This window comes from Equus caballus, chromosome 28 (genome assembly GCF_041296265.1).
Source record: "Equus caballus isolate H_3958 breed thoroughbred chromosome 28, TB-T2T, whole genome shotgun sequence".
NCBI classification, from domain to species: Eukaryota; Metazoa; Chordata; class Mammalia; order Perissodactyla; family Equidae; genus Equus; species Equus caballus.
In genome coordinates this window covers 26117901-26136900 of record NC_091711.1, presented here as the reverse complement: position 1 = coordinate 26136900, position 19000 = coordinate 26117901, and the positions used below count along the sequence as shown (strand labels likewise).

At 40.8% G+C, this 19000-nt stretch overlaps 1 protein-coding gene across 2 annotated transcripts in view; it reads left to right on the top strand.

Annotated features, from left to right (window-relative positions):
• The window catches only part of NTN4 (netrin 4), a 170207-nt gene extending 158715 nt beyond the window's left edge, over positions 1–11492 (top strand). The window contains exon 10 of one of the 2 annotated variants that reach the window (XM_023631826.2): positions 10723–11492. In XM_023631826.2, coding sequence (XP_023487594.2) covers positions 10723–10838 — 116 coding nt within the window. In that variant the 3' untranslated portion in view covers positions 10839–11492. The remainder of the gene's footprint in view (positions 1–10722) is intronic. The other variant, XM_070254507.1, reaches the window with a different exon arrangement.
• The last annotated feature ends 7508 nt before the right edge of the window (positions 11493–19000 follow it).

Sequence of the window (19000 nt, the reverse complement as noted above, 5' to 3'; positions counted from 1 at the left end):
TTCCACTCTGTTACTCTGGGGTTTGGGGATGGGGTAGAAGCTAATTCAGACGGGTTTTGTTTCTGTAGCTTTTGGACATGAACTTTTTTCATCAGGTGCATTGCATTTTTTAGATTACATTTACTTTTCAACTAATTTAGAAAGTAATAAATGTTCATTGTTGAAAATACAGAAAAGTGTAATGGGAAAAAATACCTATATTCCAGCCGTCCTATGATAACAGCTGTTAACGTTTTAGTGTCTATGCTGCTTAGACTGTTTTCCATGCATATACTTACCTTTTATAGAACTGGAATTATACTACATACTCTTAGGAAATCTGCTTTTATCACCTGTAGCATGTCTCTCAGCTTCTTACCTACTCCTATCTTATCCTGGTAGGTGGAACACTATCTAGTAGGGTATCATTTACAAGCAACTTATAAGATATGTGGGTAAGTATGTTATACCAAGAAAAACATCTGAAATACATCAAATACAGGATTTTCTTAAGTTTCAGAATTGCCAAGTTGCCTTCTTTCCAATTTTACTTTATTTAATATTACTATTACCTTTTAAAAAGAAGGATACAAATAATGTCTGCTTTTTAAAAAAGTAGACAGATGTCCATAACATATTAGTAAATGAAAAAAAAAATGCAAAACAATATATATATTATTAGCCCCCAACCCCAAAACACATTTATAATATGTACAGTGTTTTAAAAGGTCTGAAAGCTAGAGTACAGTAGTATTTGCCCCTGTAGGGGAAAGAAGGAGCGAGATCTTCCCTTTAATTCTGCATATATCTGTATTGCTTGACTTTCTTTCATTGAGCATATACTACTTTTGTAACCTATTTTTTAAAATAATGAACATTTAACCAATTGACTTTAAAGTATGTTCAAGCAAAAACATAACTAAAAGTTTAATTTTAGCTAGGTTACCAAATCGTGGGACCCTTATGTGTCTTCCCAGTCCTCTTTGACCAGAATCTTCTTCCTTAACTGCTCTTTCAAAACCTTTTCTTGGCAACCTTCCAAAAAATAGGTCATTGTTATCATCATTTCTTAACGTCTTGATTCTCAAAACACTTGCAGCCCTTCCACTGCAGTTTTAATTTCTTATGAGCATCGTTTGGATTCCAAAGTGAAAAAAAAAAAGGAAAGACGTGAAAGAAACCCTGTGTTCCCCGTTTGTAAAAGTAAAAAGTAAACAACAACATGGAGTGGGAGCTAGCTGCCTCGTGACCCCATTCCCATTGCATCATTCCATCATTCTGCCACACTTCTATATACACTTTCTCCTTCTTGGCATCTTTCAAAATAACATCTCGGTACCAAGGCAACAGGTCAAATAAAACTTCCATCTATGGCTTCATATGAACCTGAACACTTCCTTCAAGAGCTGGTGGGAAAGTCTCTGCCCCCAGAGCTTTGCTCCTTATACCTCTGGGCTTTATGAGTCAGCTGATTAGTTGCATAATCTCCACATATGCATCTGTATTATTTCTGAGGCCAACCCAGTCTATGCCTTCTTATTACATCACTTTCTCCATAGAGGAATGTTACTAATATTTAGTATTTGATGCAATGGAAATTCTCAATAACAGGATGATCTTTTAATAGTGTCCGCTAAATGAGGTCAAATCTGTGGGGAAGTGACCACGAGTCCAAAAAGCAGTGTCCATCTGGCTATATTAAACAGAAAGCAAGGCCTATTATGGGTAAACATAGTTCTTTGGGACGCTTTGAGTTCTTGCAAAACAAATCCTTTTCTGAATGACTAGAGACTTATCAACTCTGAAGGGTGGGAAAAAGAACCTTGAAAATTCCTTGTGCTGGCTGCCCCTTTGCCACTCCCCTGAACGCCTGAGAACAAGGAGCCTGAGCACAGCCTCCGCTGCTGAGTTTTGTCAGAGGTCCCAGACTGAATTGCTTTTGTGTTCATTGTTTCAATGATAAGCAGTCCCCTAACTTAACTTTATCAAAGAGCCAAAGTTACTCAAGACTTATTTCCCACAGTTTAGAAGGAAAATATTTATGAACAACGTGAATTTTACAAGGGAGATTGGTATGATAAAAAGGAATAGAAGCAAAGGGCTGTGTCTTACATGACTGATGTTTTCTTAAGTCTCTCAGAGAACGGTTGGTCTGAGATTACCTTCTGAAAAATGATGCCCTTGTCCCTGCTTTTCTACACTTTTACCAAAGGGAGTTAATCACTTCTCTACTTTTTGAGCATTACTGACTGTGTTTGAGGCCTGCAGCTTTTTAAATGACAAATTCCCGGATTTATTATCAGTCAGCTCATATATGCTGAATAACAACAACAACAACAAAGCAGAATGTTAGTCATGAGAAAGAAAGAAGTCTGTACTCGGACAAATAGATATTTTCAAAATGTGAGATGCATGTTCTATACAAAGAGAGTCTTAATACATCTTTGGTTTCTTAATATGGAGTCACAGGTGGGTGACCATGTTCCAAAGTGTGATTATTAGTAATGAATTAATTTATAAATTGAAGAATATCCAAGATTTATTAGGAATGATCAAATCATAGCTCACCTATCCAAATAAAGGGGAACAACAGTCAGGCAGGGAAGCGTGCTTCCCAGAAAGGAAAATAATCACTATCAGCAAATTTTCATCAACGATTTGCCCAAAAACTCTCTGGACACCTCCTTCTCAGCCAGGACACCATCAAGGACTTCAAACTTGGTGAATGAAAATTAAGAAAGATAATAATATCAATAGCAATCAATAGTTAAGAGTTTACTACAAGATAGGCACTTTTCTAAGTACTTTACGTGGATGAATCTCGTTTGACCCTCCTAAGCACCCCTGAAGTGTGCGTCATTATTATCTCCATTTCCCAGATGAGGAAACTGAGACACAGCGAGACCGAATTCTCCAAGGACACTCAGCTGTTAATTGTGGAGACTGGATTTGAACCCAAGCATTCCAATTTGCAGAGTTCCTATTTCAACCACTAAAAGGGGATTCTGGCATTGAGAAAGGACTCCATGTGAGGTGATGGCAACTGCACCATTTTCCTCCTTGGCTTTTTCTTTGAGATAGTAGTTGAGGGAAGAGCACTGAAGATCAGTATTTCTCCCCGTTCTCCTTCTCCAAATTATAAGGTATTCTATTATTCCGCTCTGCAATTACATAATTTTCTACTGGCTTTCTCATTGTTACATTGCCATTAGAGTAACACTACTTACCACAATTTATACTAAGATGAAATAGTAAGAGTCCATTTTTTACCTTTGCTCTCTTCCTCTTGGTCTGGTTTTCTGAGCTCTATTTAGGCGTAAGATCCACTTTTGCATTTATCAATAATGGCCCTGAATGAAATTCTACAGCATTCCAATTCTCTCAGCTCTAGCTTTTGCTGTATAGAGCAATTCTGCTTGCAAGACAAATGAAAAGGAATCACACCAGGGAGACGCAAAGAAATAGGAAAAAATAGAAAATGTAGGCACTTTGTTAACCAAGAAGAGAGAGCAAAAGGCAGGAAGTAAGGGATAAAGATATAAGAGAATAAAGGAAAGCAACAGCTGGAAAAGAAACCAGGTGGTTTGTTCTAGTAAGATTATGCAAAATATTCCAAAGTGGACCATACTCAGTCACCCAATTCTTCCACTGCTAGATACCATGATTTATGCAAGATATTTCTGAATATTTATTACAAGATTTTTCCACCCGACTCTCTTGCTGCTAGCTGTGTATGAGGAGCCAGAAAAGATAAAGATAGAGCAACAGAGAAACTTTAGGTAATGGTAATTAGGAAACCAATTGGCTTTGCCATGTATTGAAACAGAATTTTAAATTTATCTTTTTACAAAGTACATAGTTAACAAAACACTTAATATCAGTAAGCATTGCCTAAGAGTATTTTTCAATATGCGTACTCATCATAATAATGGTTATCACTTTTACCCTTACTATGTGCCAGGTGCTGTGCTAAACTTTACAAGACTTCCCTCCTCAGATCTCACATAATAACCTTGTGAAGTTGGCACTGTTATTAGGTGCAAACTGAGAGCGAGAGGGTTAAGAGACTTGTCCAAGGTCACAAAACACCTAAGTGGCAACGCTAAGATTTGAACCTTGATTTACTTACCTTTAGGACCCATATTTTTTGATTCTATGATCTGCTGAAGCCTCTAACCAATGATTCTCAAATAGTGTGCATAAAAATCAGCAGACATGGCTGTTAAAATGCAGAGTCCCTGGCCCCTACCTCAGAACATCTTTCAAAAGGTCTGGTGGGGACCAGGGATGGACATTTTAACAAGCACCAGTGGTGACTCATACAGGTGGTCTATACACAAGATTTTGAGAAACACTGCTTTACCTCTTACAGAATAGTCTCAATAAAGTCATAGAATTATTCATTACTTCTGTTTCTGCAAATGTATCTCCCTCTGGTCATAAATCTACTTGGCCTTCATCACGAATGTTATTTCATGAATTACTGAACGTTTATTACTGTTAGGGTTATCCAGGAACTAAAATGGTAGAGAAGGGGAATTGAAAGGATATCCCTCCAGCTATTATATGCTCTACTTCCTAACCTGGTCTTAAACAGAATTGTGAAATATCTAAATTTGTCTTTGATATCTCAGCTCTTCGCTCCACTTTGGGCAATCTCCTCCCGGGTGCTCGTTGGCCTCATTTCTCTCGGAGTCCACATGAAGATGCTATGCAAAACTCTAAACTCCCAACTTTCCCTCAAGCCTTAAATGGTATACTCATCAAGATGTTACTCTTGACCAAGAGACTGATAGATTGATAAGATAAAATAAATCATTCTAATGAGATACTTCCTCATTTTCCCACTTCTCTCTCTCTCTCTCCCTAACACAATGCTGTATTTGCCCAAGTAAACCATGCGTGTCGGCAAAAAACTTTTAATGGGTGATTCTTATCATGGGAACTTCAGGCACTGATGGTAGGCCAGTGGAGGAGATATTTTTGGTCAGCTGTGCCTTTCAATGCCTCATAAATCAGGCTGCTGAGGCAGCCTCCTAATTTCCCTCTAGGCAATGCCAGTCCTGTTCACACACTCAATTATACCCCACTGAGAGGCTTAAAAAGTAAAGAGAAACGTGAAAAAGCAGTGACATTGGGAAAGGAAAGTATGGGGGACCGCCTCCATTACCCTCTCTCGGAAATGAGGATCCAGCCACAAATATAATAATAATCCACACAGACTTCACATTTTTCTTTCGCATTCCTGTAAATGAGAAATAAAATCCAGGATAACATTTTCCTTGATAGGTATGGGGAGAAAAATCAAGGAAATGTACACAACTTGCATCATAGCTAATGGAATTCCTTAACCTCAGAAACACTCACGTGACACACACGTGTGTGCTCCAACCTTTTTGCATGGAGACTTGCCCAGCAGTGACCTTCACCAGCCTAGAGAGCTTTTTATAACAATTGAGAACACACAACTGGATATTTTTATCAGCGTGTTCTCTGCCTTTGATAAACGTCATACTAAGCAGTTTGAAGCAAAAACACGGTGAATACATTGTTTTAAATGCAGTATTCGTAAGTACACTTAATTAGCATCCTCCAAAATTTTACAGGTTTCACCAAACGCCTCAAGAAAGAAGACTAAGTTAGGAAAAGACCTTCCAAGTTTTCCCTTGTCCCTAACTGTTATCCTACTAAGATTAGGTAAAAGCTATTTGAGAAGTCGTGTTTAATGCCTCATATGGGCCATCGTTGATTTTTCAGGACTCCAATTAATATCTTTATGAAACGTGTTTTCCTTTTTTAAGCAGAATATAAAATAACACGTGTAAAAACACAACAATACCCTACAACATGAAGAGTTCTTTATAATCTATTTTTATGGCAATAAATAGATGCTTGCCCTTTCTCACTCTCCCATGGAGTAGGTAAATTCCTTACTGAAGCAGCATGATTTACAGAAGGGATGAGCAGGACCAGCATTTTCAGAGTGCCAAACACCATCACAATCATTATCTCAATTAACGCTCAGAACAACCTTTTGAAGTAGGTTTTATTATCTCATTCTACAGATGAGAAACGTGAGATTAAGAGGAGTAAAGGAACTTGCCCAGGGCCGGTAGCTAGAATTCAAAAGAAGGGTCTGTCTTATTCCAAATCCTATGCTTGTTCAACTGCATAATGCTGCTTTAAGCCTCTGAGTTCCTGTCTCAGCAATGTTTGTTGGATTGTAGATCTTCATCCATTAACCGGTATTTCTTATGACCCTCCTATACAGGGGTCAGTGTTCTGGGCCCTGGGGATATAGCAGTGAACAGAACAAAACCGCTACTCTCATAGAGCTTACATTCTAGTGGGGGAGGAGCTTCAGAAGATAGCTGCAATAACCCCTCCTCTTTATCCACATTGTAGGGCTTCTTTATCAAGCACTCAATGCCCTAAATGATTTAAGAGAAACATTCTTTTTCCATCTCTAAATGGGAAATTTAACGCAATAGAACCCATCGTCTTGGTTATATTGAACACTGTTTTCCCCAAGATGAAATGAAAGCCATAAATGACTAAATTCCTCAAAAAGGCAAGCTGTTGTAATTGGCTAATGACCACAAAGCAGGCATTTTTTGAGTTACACTAAATGCCCGGCGGGAAGCAGCAGAATTCTTCCTCCCATCTCCCATTATGGAGATGACGAGGTCCTGCTCTGTGCACTGCTCATTAATTTTCCTGTTGGCTTTAAAGATTTACAACAGCTTTGTCTGACACTCGTGTGTGAGAAACACAGGGATCCCCGTGTGCCCAAGCCATGGTTCCCTGGCCAACTTTGCTCCCCACAAGCCTGCTTGGGGCTCATCTCTAGCTCAAAACATTCACTTGCGCCTATGAGAAATAACAGTGACCATAATAGAAAAAGAAATTCTAGGCATTCTTTCAAGTCATTGGGAAGTTCCAGCACATTCCAGCTGCGAAAGAATTCAAGTTCCTCCACTCATGTCAAAGCTCCAACACCATCCTTGTGTGCTTTGTCCATTTAGTGGACGAAGGCCTAGTAATTAACGCTACAAATTCTCTGCCTGCCTTTTTCATCACGAACCACAAGCTGATTCTATAAGGAGGTTAATCTGGGATTTGGTAAATTATTCTCAGGCTTTGGGCAATGACATTTCAGAAGTCTGAAGATTTTCAACATAAAGCATTGCTATTTCAGAGCACTGAGACAATGGTTTGTGATCTGGAGATTTTTGCAGAATATTTTATTCCTTAAGCTTTAGAAATCCACATCTATGACTACTTACAGCTGTTATAAGAAGTCTTCATTCCTTTCAAGGTCCCAAAAGCCAAGTGTTCCTAAGTCCTTTTCTAGGCACAACTGCCTCCTCCAAGTCACCCTCGTTTGAATTTCCCCTACAAATTTCACTCTCACCTGTGATTCTATTTAGGAAGACTCTTTTCCTGCTTACCTCCTAATACTTTGCCTATTTCTTCCTCTATAAAGGAAAGGAGAAGAATAAACAGAAAAGTAACAGAAGTTGCTCCAATTTTTCTTAAGGCAAAGAAAAAATTCTCCCATCATTAAGAAGTGTCCCTGAGTAGCTTCAACAGTACAAATTTAGGCTACTGTTACCAGGTGTCCAAATGATCACATGGCAGGGGTAATTATCACACTCTGCAAAGAGAAACCATTTCTTCAGTGTGCCACAGATTCAGTACGTATTTCCTTCGATGTAGCCTGCGTGTGCCCTCATTTCAATAATTGAGAGAGGGAAGCGGGAGAAGACCAACACAATTCAAACACTAGCAGATAGATGTCCAATCGGGGAGATTCTACAAACAAGCAACAGTACGTCACACTGGGAGAAGCGCTATTAATGAACTACAAATTAGTCGTGCTAGGGAAGCCCTGAATGAGAGATGGGGGAGGCATTACTGAGGAGGTGATTTGAATTGGGTCTATCAGCAACTTCTCAGCTTTTGGATTTCACTGCGCAGAGGTGAAAGACTCTACATTGTGATTTACAATGACTGTGATGACTCCGATTCCCAGAGTCCCCTGAAATCCAAATATTGTTGTCACTGAGATCTGCTTCGTATGCATTATCTTCACAACAGCTTGATGCTAACCTCTGAGGCAGATGCTGTTATTATTCCCATTGACACGTGAGGAAAAGGAAGCTCAGTAAGCAACTAGGCCATTGTGTTACAGGTTGTAAGTGACAGAGTGAGAGTACAAACCCAGATCTGAGCCCCAGAGATGTTGGTCATCATGCTACAGCATTTCTTCTTAACACAAGCTTTCCCAGTCTGCAGAGGCAGCCAACTGCTCTGGCTCTTCCTGAATCTCTCTCCTCCTTGTGGTCCTCTCCACCATTTGCCAGAGGGACTCGGGAATTGAGTCCTGAGACTCCCTACCTTCCTGGATAACTTCCTACAGCTAGGCACCATCATCAACAAGAGATTCAGCATCTCCATTCTCTCCTCCCTACTAAGGCTGAGAAATGATGACTACTCTACAATCTTTAAAAAGAAGACATTGCTGAGTGTAGGCGATGCTGTCATCACAGCCCCATTCCCTAAGAGTATACTGTATAGAACAGGTATGGGTGGTACTCTGACTGCCTGAAAAGGAGACCAAACATCTTAGATGGCAATCATAGCAGTTCTACTTCCAGACCACCACCTTAGAAGGAGGGAAAGTAACAATTCATAATAATATATTGACTCATGTTCACATTTTGTTAGTCTATTCTCTTCCGTTAGAGTGTATAAGGTTTCTGAGGGCAGGGATCACATCTGTTGTGTTCACATCGTATCCTTGTGCATACCATAATACCTGGCATGTATAGTAGGTGCTCAGAAAATATTTGTCAGTGAACAAATAGGTGATATCTCCAAATGAGAAAAGCATATCCAACCACTCCCTTTTCACTATTTATTCAATCATTCGACATTTATTGAGCAGCTGCTGCAAAAACCAGCATAATGGAGTAGTTAAATACCCAGAATCTAGACCCTGATTGCCTGGATTCAAATACTAGTTCTGTCACTTACCAGCTGTGTGACCCTGGGCTAGCCAACTAATCTTTCTGTATTTTAGTTTCCCAATCTGTACAATGGGGGACATAATAGTACCTATCTCACAGGGTTTTGTGAGGATGGAGTGAATTAATACGGGTAAAATATTTAGAAGAGCACCTGGCATATAATAAATACTAGGTGTTTGCTCTTATGATGAGGATGATATATCAGCCTTCAGGACATGGGGACACAACAGTGAAGAAGTCAGACAGGCCCCTACGTGCATGCAACTTACATTCTAGTAGAAGAAACAAGCCATAAACCTATAAACAAATCAGTAAAATAATTTCAAATAGTTTAAAACACTAGGAAGGAAATAACGCTTCCCTGGTGTACAGAAACTGACACTGAGGCGGAGTTTAGCATGCCAAATGTTTACTAAGGAGAGTCCTTGGGCTCAACATCTGTGGATGGGAAAGGAAGCGGAAGGGGGCAGAGGGAGCAGCAGCACGAGAAAGCAGGCCAACGACAGCCTCAGCCCACCCCATGAGGAACACTGGTGTGCAACGACTCTTCAGAGTTGTTCCGAGCTGGGCTGAGGTGGCCGACCCTTAGATACTCCACTGGATGAGGGTCACTCTAGGAAGGGGTGTGGTCTTGCTCTCTGCAGCTGAAGCAATCCTTAAAGGGGCGGACAGCCGAAGACTGTCTGCCAACAGCACTCAGAGTAGCGGGGGACAGCAGTGCCTCCACCGAGGGGAGATACAGCGGCACAACACGGTATATGCGCCACCTAGCCAAGATGATGGTGGGGCCAGTGGCTACCTAAAATAAAGCGATCACGGAAGGCCTCTCTAGGCAGATAATATTTAGGCTGATCACTACAGGGTGAGGAGGCAACAGCCATATAAATTGACGGAAGAAAGCTTTCTTACTAAAAGAAATAGTCGGTATGTGTCCCCCAGGTCAGACCAAATTGGGAGTGTTCGAAGCGCAAACAGCAAGACCAGTGAGGCCAGAAAGTGATATAAAATGAGGGCTGAAGAGGCAGGCAGGGGCCACAACATGAGAACCTTGCAGGCGTTTGGATTTTATTCTAGATAATGATGAGCAGCAATGGAAGAAAGTGGCAGGGTCCGATTTACTCTTTTAGAAGCTCCCTCTGGCTGATATGTGAGGAATGGATGGAAGAAAAGACAAAAGTGAAAGCAGAGAGACCAATTAAGATTACTGAAGTTTTCCAAACAAGAGATGGTGTGTGGATGAAGATAGAGAAAAGTGGCTCTATTTATATGCAATACTAGGTAGGAAACCCCAGAGGGCTTACTAATGGCTTAAATGTGGAAGGTGAAGGAGAGGAGAATCAAGAACGACTCCTAGTTTCTTGGCTTGAACAACTAGAAGAATAATGGTATCATTTACTGAGATGGGAAAAGGCAGATTTAGGGATGAAAATAAAGAGTTTCATCTTAGATTTTTTTAGTTTGAGATGCCTAATACACATTGAGTGGAGATGCAAGTAGTCAGCTGGATATACAAGTCTGGCGCACAAAAGAAGGGAGGTCAAAGGCTAAAGGTTTATATTTGGGAGTCACAGGTAAACAGACGATATGTTGGTTTGCTATTGCCACATAACCATTCCCAACATTCAGTGGCATAAAACAACAATAACTTATTTTTGCTCACATCTGCAGATTATCTGGAGTTCAATCTAGGCATCTCTGCTTCTATCTGCAGGTCTGTGGCTCAGGTGGGTGGCTCTACATATATGTCTCTCATCCTCCTGGGACCAGCAGGCCAGCCAGGCAATGGCAGAGCCTCAAGAGGACAAGAGGAAACATGCAAGGCCATGAGGAAGTCCTAGGAAATGAAAACAGGATATGGAAAAGATAGCTGCACTCCCATGTTCATTATTCACAGCAGCCAAGACATGGAAGCAACCCAAGTGTCCATCAGCAGATGAATAGATAAAGAAGATGTGGTATACATATACATACACACACGATGGAATATTATTCAGCTATGAGAAAGAAGGAAATCCTGCCATTTGCAACAACCGGGATGGACCTTGAGAACATTATGCTTGATGAGATAAGCCAGACGGAGAAACACAAATATTGTGTGATCTCACTTATATGTGGAATCTAAAAAAGGCAAATTTGTAAAAACAGAGAGTAGAATGGTGGTTACCAGGGGCTGGGGGGCGGGTGGGGGAACTGGGGAAATGTTGTTAATGGGTACAAACTTGCAACCAGAAGATGAATAAGTTCTGGAGCTCTAATGCCGGTGATGAGAGTCAACAATACTGTATTATATGCTTCAAAATTGCTAAGAGGCTAGATCTTAAATGTTCTCACCACAAAAAAGAAATAATTATGTGACATGATAGAGGTGTTCACTAAAGCTATGGTGTTAATCATATTACACCATATAAATGTATCAAATCAATACATAAACTTACCTTAAATTTACACAATGTTATATGTCAATTATATCTCAATTTTTTCAAAAAGTCCTGGGCTCTTGGCACACCTTTACTTCTGCCAATAGATCATTATTCAAAGCAAGTTATGTGCCAAGTCCCAAGTTGAGGGGAGGAGATGTCCGCTCTGCCCATGATGAGACCCTGGATGGAGGCGTTGGGCGAGGCGAGTGAAATTAGGATCAAAAATGTAATCTACCACAGATGAGATCACCCAGGGTAAAATGTAGATAGAAAAAAGAACCGGGCTTGAACAAATTCCTGGCGTACTTCAGCATTTACCAGTCTGCTAGAAGAGGAAAAACCAGCAAGGATTTAGAAGGAGTAAGTGCAGTTAGAGAATAATTAAGAGAACAGGAGAGAACAATGTTTCAAGAAGGAGACTGTTGAATGCTGTGATACCAAATAAGATGTGAACAGAGAAATGACTGCTTTAACTGGCAGCATGGTCCACCATCCAGGTGTTCTGTGACAGGACACTAGGACAGGTGGGAGGAAAGACTCGACCCTCTCATCCCAGGTTTTAAGACAGAAGGAAAGCAAATTATGTTTGGACAATAAAAAAGACCACTCTGTCAGCAACGGTAGGATTGGGAAGGTGAGCGATTGATTATAAGGTTGTTTAAGGCCAGATTGTTGAAGCTCTTCATCACCTGGCTGGGGAGTTGGAACTTGGTCCTTTAAACAAACATGCACAGCTTTTCAAGCAAAGGGGTGATAGAAAGCAAGTTTTGCTTTTGGAAGAAAAATCTAACTGCAGTGTAAGATGGATTTGAGAGAAGAGAGACAGATAGCAATGGGGCTGGTTACGCTAGTCACACCTCTTGCCCAGATCCTGACCTCTCAAGGGAGCCTTGAGTTCTCTTAGACTAAGTTCCTGGTGCTTGCTGGTGTTAACATCTTTCTTACCTGCCTTCTCCCTGCCTAGCTGACCTTAGCTGATTTACGATAATTTTCTCCTCAAATCTGGGTCCTCACCATCTGCCTCCACCTTCCATCTCAGCACTCCTTCCTTTAGGAGAAGTAGAAGCATCACCTTTCCTTTCATGTCCATACAGGCAATCCCTTCATCAAAGGGCTTCAGATAGTGGCTTGGGAACCACAGCCCCGCCTGTTAGGCCAGGTTCACAATTCCAGGCTGCTGCTCAGACTTGCCCCCCAGCCCCTACAACTCTCCTTGCCCAGCCCATCCCTGCCCATTCTCGCAAACTACTCACAGCACACTAAAAGTTCATGGAGCTCAGAACATGATGACAGCCCCCAGCTTGCTGGCGTAGGCTCTATTCTTCCTTCTCTAGTCCTCCTCACCTCAGGCTTGACAGCTGAGAAATTTCCACCTTGTGCAAATGTTCTACTTAAAGTCTCACCTGGCCCCTCTAGTGACTCTTAGCAGGGTATTGAGAGAGGAAGAAGATGTGAGCAAGCAATGATCCTGAAAAGCAGCCACTCTGTCCACTGAGTGGCTCAATCTGCACCATTTTCCGAGAAGCCTAAGAGGCAAATACACTAATAAATGTCTCACATAGTGAGATATTACCATTAATATTACATAGTAGTTGGCTTGGGGAATTTCTCCTACCTTCTCATCCCTGAGCTTCCAACTGATCTATGGAAAGATGAACAGGTGTTGTTTCTAGAACATAGAGATTACTTGAAAATGAGCTATAGTTAAAAATGAGAAGTTATTATTGGATACGTGCTAGGATGTTAATTTTACAGGACCAGGATGTTTTTCCATAACACATACATCTTCAGTTGCTATGCGTGGCATTTTCCTGTTGTCTGCTAGCCAAATATTCTTTGGCTGACTAGTCCAAGTGGGGACTGGAGAAAATCACAAAACTGGAAAGTGGGAAGTAATGACATCAGTATTCAAATCACAAAAGAGAAGGTGGAGACAAATATTCTGCTTTAACCTTGGTTTATACTATTACCAAAGGAAAATGGCAAAATGGGAATTTTGGCAAAATGGGAAACTTCTAACTCTTCCTGGTCACTACCATTTAGTAAAAATTCGTTTCCCTCAACTCAACAGTACTCCATTTGACTGTAGTGCTCCCTGGGAAATTCCCAGTGACCCACAAAATCTCGGATTCCACCATTCCTAGGTTCTAGTTGTATATCATTGCTACAGAATCCTTTTGTGTTCTCTGCCTCTTCCTTTATTCTTTGCTCTGCAAATAAGACAAAGAGTACCTATGCTACCCACCCGATGACAGAGCCACTCGGGGCTGCCTAGTTCTCACTGAGATTAGGCATCTTCAGAAAATCTATAACTCTGGTCTTTGCTCTCAGACTAGTTCATTATTTGATTTACTTCAGAGTTTGTGATGCCCAGACTGAATTACTCCCATCTGGTAAGGACCAGAGTCTCTTTAGTCTGATGCTCCATGCTGTTCCCTGCAGCCACGGCCTCTCCTAGTGACAAAGCTCTCATATGCTCTGCTGTTCCTTGTTGCCTCAGGAGTTAGTGACACTTCCAAGAGTGACTCTACAATACCTCTTTCAAAGGGTAGCTCATAGCAGTTTCTCCTCTGAGGATCCATATTGCTTGCTTGCATAGATCGTATCTCACAGCTCTGTCCAAAAAAACCTTTCTGAATTAAACTTGTGGAAGGCCCTAAAAAAATTATAATAGAGGAACTAGCTAAAGAAACACACCACAGTCACATTGAAAGCTGACACTCGACTCTGTCATTGGGGTCTTTGAGGCAGGACATGGGCCCCCTGACTTTCTTTCAGCCTCATGTCTTTGAGAGTGTCCTTGGCCTTTCCTCCATGACTCCAACCCCTACTACCACCCCCAGATAAACAGGGACACATGAGCAAAACTAGCCTTGAGTATTTCTTAGTTTCCCCAACAAAGACCTATATACCATGGGTTACACTGGTAAAGGAATGGAATCTGTGACTAGAGCCTGTGTCAGAGTCAAGCCACTTCAAATATTTATTGAGCACCTTCCTTATGCCCAATACCAAGGAGTTCTTGGCACCCAGCTATTATCGCTAGTCCCGACAGGTTTCCCTGAAAGCGTGATTACATCACATGCTTTTCCCAGCGCTCACTGCCCTCCAGTGGCTATGATGCAACACTGGGTAATTCAACTGTGGACTGTTGAATGGAGCAAGCCTGGGCCACAGATGAACCAAAGGCAGACGCCGTACAGCTGACTCCTCCATCCTTCCTCTATCCTCCAAAGAGCACAGAGCAAACAGTACCTTTAGGTTATGGCCACGACTTTGTATTTCCCTCCTTTGCTTCATTACCTCCTATCTGTTGCTTAGACAAAGCAAACGCCAAGGCAGAGATAAAGTCACCAGGAAACCCAGCTCCATGTGCCAGATCCACCTTTGTACTTTTGGACTGTTGCTATGTTTATTTAAAGATGGCAGGGAAAAGGTGCCACGTGGCTCAGTGCTCATTTGCTTCCTGCTCTGTTAGGTATTAAACCCCAGAAACCTGAGCAAATCTTGATCTCCTTTACCATAGCCAACTGACTAGGACACAGTTCCCAGCACTGATGCCCAGTGAGTGCTGTCCTCCTCTCCTCTTCTCTCCTCTGCTTTTTTCGTCTCTTCTCTTCCCAAGATCCCGTGAGCTAAACACCATATAATAAGGAAGAAGTATATGATGTGGAGATTTCTCTTCTTTATGGTGCTACTCATAGAAAAAAAAGAATTGTTGATTATCTTAATCTGCACACAACTTGTAGGACAAAAAGAGTCTTGGCAAATAATCCTCCCTCAGTAAACTCCCTTCACCATTGTTAACTGAGAGATGACCTTCAAGCATTAATACCCAGACAATACAACATTTGTGTGTTATTTAATTAGCTTATTGCTTTTGTTAACGTACATTCCTGTGGTTACACCACTTTCCACTCAAACTTGAAAACAATACTACATGAGATTAAAAATCTTTTTCACCAATGTGTCCATACTTTTGCTCCATTTTTTAATCATTTTTTTAACCTTCTAGCCAGGATCTCTTAATGTTTTGAGGTTATCTCATAACAATGACTAATTTATTAAGTCCTGGAAAATTATAGCAACAATACCTCTTTGTGCGAACTTTTGGCATGCTGGAGATTTTGGTTAAAAAAAAAAGAATGTGACAGATCCAGCAGAGACCACTGTCATTTTTGTATCATCTAATCCCCATTATGAAGTGATTTTCATCAAATTGGGAAGTGATCATCTGGCAGCATAAACAACACTAGAAAAGCTAATTTAATAAATCAGAGGGGTTATTCCACGTCATCTACATGCTCAAACAAGAGGGAGAGCATGTTAGCTTTAATAAATCCTCAGTTTCCAGCCAAAGGCCTTTCAGAGCCCTTTCAGATGGCTGCCTCATCAGATGTGTAGAGTTATGAAAGCAACGAAGGTTTTTCAAGCTGAGGGAAGAACTTCTGATTTATCATAAAAAGAAGATTTGAACTGGACAGCTTGCTCAGTATTCTACACGAGTATCTAATAATCAGGTAATTATCTAGCAATTATGATCATTTTACATATGAGGAAACTAAAACTGAAAAGAATTAAGAAACTTGCTCATTGTCAGGCAGCTAGGAAACGACAGATCTGGAATGCTCACCTTTCCACAATGTCCACATAAAAGAGGAGAGCAGAGGATACTGCCGGTTTTTATCAGTGATTCCGTTTCAGTCCCATAGCTTGCCTAGTATGGGCATGACATATGCGACCAGGTGACTCAGATCACTGCACTGTGCTGATGAGGCCCAGAGTCATTCAGTGATTCCACAAATATTATTGAGCAACTACTATGTGCCAGCCACTGTTCTAGGTGCTAGGGAACCAGCAGTGAATAAACGGACACAGTCCCTGTCCTTGCTGAGTTTACATTCTACTGTGGGGAAACAGACAAACAAATAAGTAAGGAATGACTTCAGGTAGTCATAAGTGCTATGAAGAAAAATAAAGAAGGGCAAGGAGGAAAGAGAGAACTTTGGTGGGGGCACTATTCTATTTAGATCGTCAGGGAAGTCCTCTCTGGTAAGAAGACATTTGAGCAAAGACTGAAGGAAATGAGAGGAGGGAGAAGAAAGTGAACCATGTGCTATCCAGGGAAAGAACGCATTTCAGGCCCGGGGGACACCAAGCGAAAGGCCGAAGCTGGCTGCTCTGCACATCTGAGGAAAAGCGCTGAAGGTGCCAGTGTGGCTGCAGCAGAGTAAGCACAGGAGAGAGTCAAAAGAGATGAGATGGAATGGGGCAGGAGGGAGGGAGGTGATCATGAAGGGCCCTGTAGTTTCCTTTTTTGTTTTTTTTTTTAAAGATTGGCACCTGGGCTAACAACGGTTGCCAATCTTCCTTTTTTTTTTTTTTTTCTGCTTTATCTCCCGAAACGCTCCCCCATACACAGTTGTATATCTTAGTTGCATGTCCTTCTAGTTGTGGGATGTGGGACACCGCCTCAACATGGCCTGACGAGCAGTGCCATGTCCACGCCCAGGATCCAAACCAGCAAAACCCTGGGCCGCTGCAGCAGAGCGCACGCACTTAACCACTCGGCCACAGAGCCAGCCCTGGCCCTGTAGTTTCTAGATCATGGATTTCACTCTCTGTGAGATGGGAAGTCTTTGGGATGTTTTCAGCAGAGGAGTGACATAGTCTGGTTTTGTTTTAAGAGACTCACTCTTAATTAGTCAGTTGACTTGGTTGCTTCTAGGCAGCAAGGTCCCAAACTACAAAGAGAATGAGAGGTAGGATAGTAGTGCAAAGAACATGGGCTTTGGAATTAGACAGATCTGTGTCCCAACCTCTGGCTTGAACACCTGTTAGCTTTACCAACCTTACACTAGTTATTTAAGCTCTCTGAACCTCACTTTCCTCAACTGCAAAAGGAGAATGAAATAACCTACTCTACAGAGTTATTAATTAAATGAGACATTTGTAAAGCACCTGAAATATAGTAGTAGCCACTAAAAAAAAAAAAAAACCAGCCATCATAGTATTTAATTTAGTGATTAATTGTCAGATTATTTTATTGTCATTACAAATAATACAGGCAAGACCTGGATTGAATAATATTTCTTCTCCGCTGCTAGAATAATAACAATAACAAACGAATAGCAGGAAAGATAAAGGACGTACTCTTTCTCTCTCTTTTAAAAAAGCTTTGTATTTTAGGAAATTTTCAAACATACACAAAATTAAAGCAAGTAATCTAATGAATCTCCATGTACACAGTGTAATTAGCATTTATCTAATCTTATTTCATCTTATTTTTATGGAATATTTTAAAGTGAATCTCAAATATGTTATCATTTCGACTGTAAATACTTCAGTTTGCATCTCTAACAGAAAAGAACTTTTTTTAAACATAAGCCCAAAGCAATAATCATATCTAACAAAACTAACAATCATTTCTTAATATCATCTAGCGCCCAGTCCATGGTCAAATTTCCCAGTTGTCTTAAAAGTATCTTTTTACAATTGTTTTGCTCAAATCAGGATCTAAACCAGGCCCATAGATTACAGTTGGCTGATAAGGCTGCCAAGTCCCCTTTTATCTGTGACAGTTCCCCCTTCTTCCTCCCCCACCCCCAACATTTCTGTTTTTGAAGAAATTGTTATTTGAAGGGTATGCTTTAATAATGGCAGGTTAGAAATGCTCCTTCCATATGAAAAGGACATGAAATCTAGCTATTATAGTGTAGACACACTCCAAGTGCTTTCAGAAAAGAATAAAAGGAATGTCTTCTACTTCCAAGGGAGGAGAATTGCATTATCAACTCTTGTAGAGAAAATGCCACTTAACATGGTGGAGAAGGCCAAGAGCAGACTTGGACTCTTTATCATGCACATAAAGGACTGTTGTGGAAATGGACCATAGTACCTGAGGACTTTCTTCCAGTCCTAGAATTCTCTGGAACCTATCATTATATATGTATTCAGATGATCAGCAAGGGATAATGACCTACAGAATTTCCTGTTTTCTGTTAAAGAACAGTAAGAAATTTTTTCCTTGTTGGTAAGAAATGACAAGAATATTTCCTGTCCTAGCAAAAAGTGGCTAGGTCAATTGTTGCTGTGGAAGGCCTATATTGCCCTTAGAACTGATGGCCCAATTGGGTTGGTTTAGCTAAATTCAACTCTGGAGTCTTAACTATAACTAGTTGGCTTTCATCAATTCTTTTAGGTAATTCTTTAGAATAAGACCCAAGAGAATTAAAGCAATACTGATAAATTCTGATTTGAGCATAAGTGGTTTTTTGAGGTGAGAGAAAGGAAAACCAGGTAAGGGAAGCCCCTGTTGATTCCACATCATGGTATGAGTAGGTTTTGCCAAGGGATCACTTGTGAAAATAACTCATAAGGAGCTAAGCTTTCAAGATCTTGTCCAGGAATTGACTTCTGGAAGCAAATCAAAAACTTAAATTTAGATACTGGTTCCCATACACTTTATTTAACCATCAAGTACAAAATTTCTTTATAGACTTTAATGAAAGGCCAAAATTAGAAATGAAGCATTTGTATTCATTGCAAATTATTTTGGCCCTAGGGATC